The sequence below is a fragment of the Psammomys obesus genome, unplaced genomic scaffold (assembly GCF_907164565.1).
Source record: "Psammomys obesus unplaced genomic scaffold, mPsaObe1.curated_primary_1811, whole genome shotgun sequence".
In the NCBI taxonomy this organism is placed as follows: domain Eukaryota; kingdom Metazoa; phylum Chordata; class Mammalia; order Rodentia; family Muridae; genus Psammomys; species Psammomys obesus.
In genome coordinates this window covers 15,614,814-15,618,026 of record NW_026596057.1, presented here as the reverse complement: position 1 = coordinate 15,618,026, position 3,213 = coordinate 15,614,814, and the positions used below count along the sequence as shown (strand labels likewise).

The following is a 3,213-nucleotide window of genomic DNA, read 5'->3' as shown; positions in this document are numbered from 1 at the left end:
AAAAGGGGGTCTACACAACTCTGTGTCTGGGAAACTGCCCCAGATGCCCATTACAGAATAACATACTTGCCCTCCTGGCAGGGACATCAGGAGCTAACCTGGTTTTTCAACTGGAGGACACCACGGGTGTCTGAGGTGTCTCAAAGCCTGTTTCTTGCTGTTTCATCTAGCTCTCCAAGCCCAGAGAGCATCTGTTTTGCTAGCATCTGGGCCTCTAGCAAGCAGGATTTCCAAAGGGAAGATGGATGACTAACTTCAGAAGGGCCCAGAGCCTCCTTCCTCCCATGCTGCTCAACAATAGGAACAATGTACCTGGCACAGATATCCACAGAGCCATGGTGGGGACCTCCTATTCTCTGGCTAGGAAGGTGATTAAGTACATCAGATGTTTTCACTCCTCACCCTCTTTTCCTTCTGCAGGGACCCTGAGCCAAGCAAAAGCTCTTTCTAGGAGGAGCAGACAATAGAAGTGCCCACACACCATGGCACGGGTGGACTCTCAGGACAGGCGGAGCAAGGTGTCTCTTGGCAGCATGATTCACGACACCCAGATGTTGAGCATGAACTTGGACTGTGAAGATGAGGATGGTAGGGAGGGTGGCTCCCTAGCAACTCAGAACAACACTGACTTGCCGTGTGACACTCAGTCCTGCAAAGAGGAAGAGAAATGGTCAGTGTCCTTCAGTGCTGCACACGTGAAGCAGAAACCTGGGGAGACACCTGGGAAGACCAACAATTACTGGGGAAAAAAGGAATCAAAGATCACCCAGACTCAAGACTCCGCCGGATTAGAGGGGGCTCTCGGGGTCCCTTCCAGAGGCTTACACAAGGCTGTGGCTCAAAGGCAGGCTCTTCGGGACTTTGTGGGCAGTGACGGGGGCAAGAAGACAAACAAGGACCCAGCCTCCGAAGTCCTGACCAGCTTCTTGGACGGTGGAGAGTTTTTTGCAGCACAGAACAGTGCGGAGGCATCCTCCCTAGACAAGAACTCTCTGGAGCATGCCCCCAGGTCGGAGAGCACCCCAGCTCAGACTTCAGCCACTTCGGCCAGCCCAGCGGCAGGGTTGGCAAAAGCACAGGGCAGTCGAAAAGCTCAGGGCCAGGCGGGCCTAGGAGTCAGCGGGCAGGAAGATCAGGGTCCCCACTGGCGAGTGCAGGGAAGGCGGGCCTTCCAGAAGGACAGCAAACTTCAGGGTACCGCTGAACACCACGGTGCCAAGCCCTACGTGTGCCAACTGTGTGGGAAGGCCTACTCCCATCGCAGCACGCTCCAGCAGCACCGGCGCCTGCACACAGGCGAACGGCCGTACCGATGCCCCTTCTGTGACAAGGCCTACACTTGGTCCTCGGATCACCGCAAGCACATCCGCACACACACCGGCGAGAAACCCTACGCATGCCCGGACTGCCAACGGGCCTTCGTGCGCTCCTCCGACCTGCGCAAGCACCAGCGCAACATGCACAGCAACGACAAGCCCTTCCCGTGCGCCCAGTGCGGTCTGACCTTCAACCGGCCGCTGTCGCTGCTGCGCCACCAGCGCACGCACCTGGGCGCCAAGCCCTTCCGCTGCTCCTCCTGCGGCCGGGAGTTCTCCGTGGCCAGCCGCATGGTGGAGCACCAGCGCGTGCACTCGGGCGAGCGGCCCTTCCCCTGCTCCACCTGCGGCAAGTGCTTCACCAAATCCTCCAACCTGCACGAGCACCAGACGCTGCACACCGGCCAGAGGCCCTTCAAGTGCGCCGACTGCGGCGTGGCCTTTGCTCAGCCGTCGCGCCTGCTGCGCCATCAGCGCGTCCACACAGGCGAGAGACCCTTTCGTTGCGCAGAGTGCGGCCGGGCCTTCGCCCGCTCCTCTACCCTGAAGCGGCACCAACAGATCCACTCCGGGGACAAGGACTTCCTCTGTGCGGAGTGCGGCAGGGCCTTCCGCATCGCGGCCGACTTGGCGCAGCACATCCGGATGCACAATGGGGAGAGGCCCTACCGGTGTGACGGCTGCGGCCAGGCCTTCACCCGCTCCAACCACCTCCGAAGGCACCAAGCCGAGCATGACAAATGCAAAAAGGAGCCTGTCTCTTCCTCTTGCGATGAGTGAGGGCACCTTTGGCTTGCTGGAAAGGAAAGCAAAGACACCCTCGACTTCACATCCTGTTTTACCCTCAAAGCAGTATTGCCAGCCAGGCTCAGTAGTCACGCCCTCCATTCCCTCCCTGGTTTCTGGCCCTGTACTTTGTGGATTTGATTGTGTTGTGACACAAAATAATCCCCAGGTGTGCAGTTTCGCACTGGTTGCCCGCAGCTCGGAGGCCATGAGCAATTAGAAAAGGGTAAGATAAAGAGTAGGGGCTGGCCAATAGTTGGGTTCCTTCCGTCAGGAGATTTCAGTCAATGAGCAGGTAGGTATAGAATTCTCTGTTTGCACTGCGCAGGATTCAGTGGGTACGCTCATGAAAAAAGGTCTATTTTATTCTTTCCTCAAAGCCATATCAAATATTGAGGATAGAATTCTATAGAGAATTCTATTCTATTTCTCTATAGAAATATAGAAAGATTCTTTTTGATTTCTATATAAAGGAATCCTCAGAAATGATCCCTGTGATGGACTTTTCCAGAGAACAAAGCCAACCTGGGGGTAACTCAAACAAGCCAGACATCCTAACGTGTCACCTGACTGCTAAAATGACTTCAACCTTGAGGGAATGTCTCTGTGGGTTGGCTTTGAAGTATAGACAGCAAGAAGGGGTGGGGGGGTTGTGCCATGTTTGGGAGGCAGTGATTCCAGAAGTTCAGACCAGCCTCAGCATCCAGAAAAGAAGATGTGGTAGCTGGACTTCCCCCCCCACCAGGTTCACGGGTGTCTCTGCTGCTGCTTTTCTGTATCACAGGATGGGAACTTAAGCCACTTTTGTCATTTGAAGAGAACATCGAATTCCTTCAGATAAGCCACAGTGTGGTTCGTTTAAATCTGCCTGGATCATTAGCTGTCATTTGAAGGAAATAAAGCACCCTTTGCCAGGGCATGGATGGGCTTACTTGTGTTTGGGTCAAAGTCATTAAAATCAGCCGTGAAAGGCTTTATGCCTCATCATTACCCTGTAATGAATTTATCCATAATCTGCCCTGCTAACCTTCAGTCTTCAAAGCACAGACACAGACACAAAGCGAGTCTCATAAGATCTGTGCTTTGTCGCTTTGGACCTTGACTTTGAGGA

The 3,213-nt window shown here is 54.5% G+C and overlaps 1 protein-coding gene across 1 annotated transcript; it reads left to right on the top strand.

Annotated features, from left to right (window-relative positions):
* The first annotated feature begins 482 nt into the window (after positions 1–482).
* On the top strand, positions 483–2,096 carry Znf648 (zinc finger protein 648). Its single transcript, XM_055624458.1, has one exon. It carries the CDS (start codon positions 483–485, stop codon positions 2,094–2,096), a length of 1,614 nt encoding a protein of 537 aa, XP_055480433.1.
* The last annotated feature ends 1,117 nt before the right edge of the window (positions 2,097–3,213 follow it).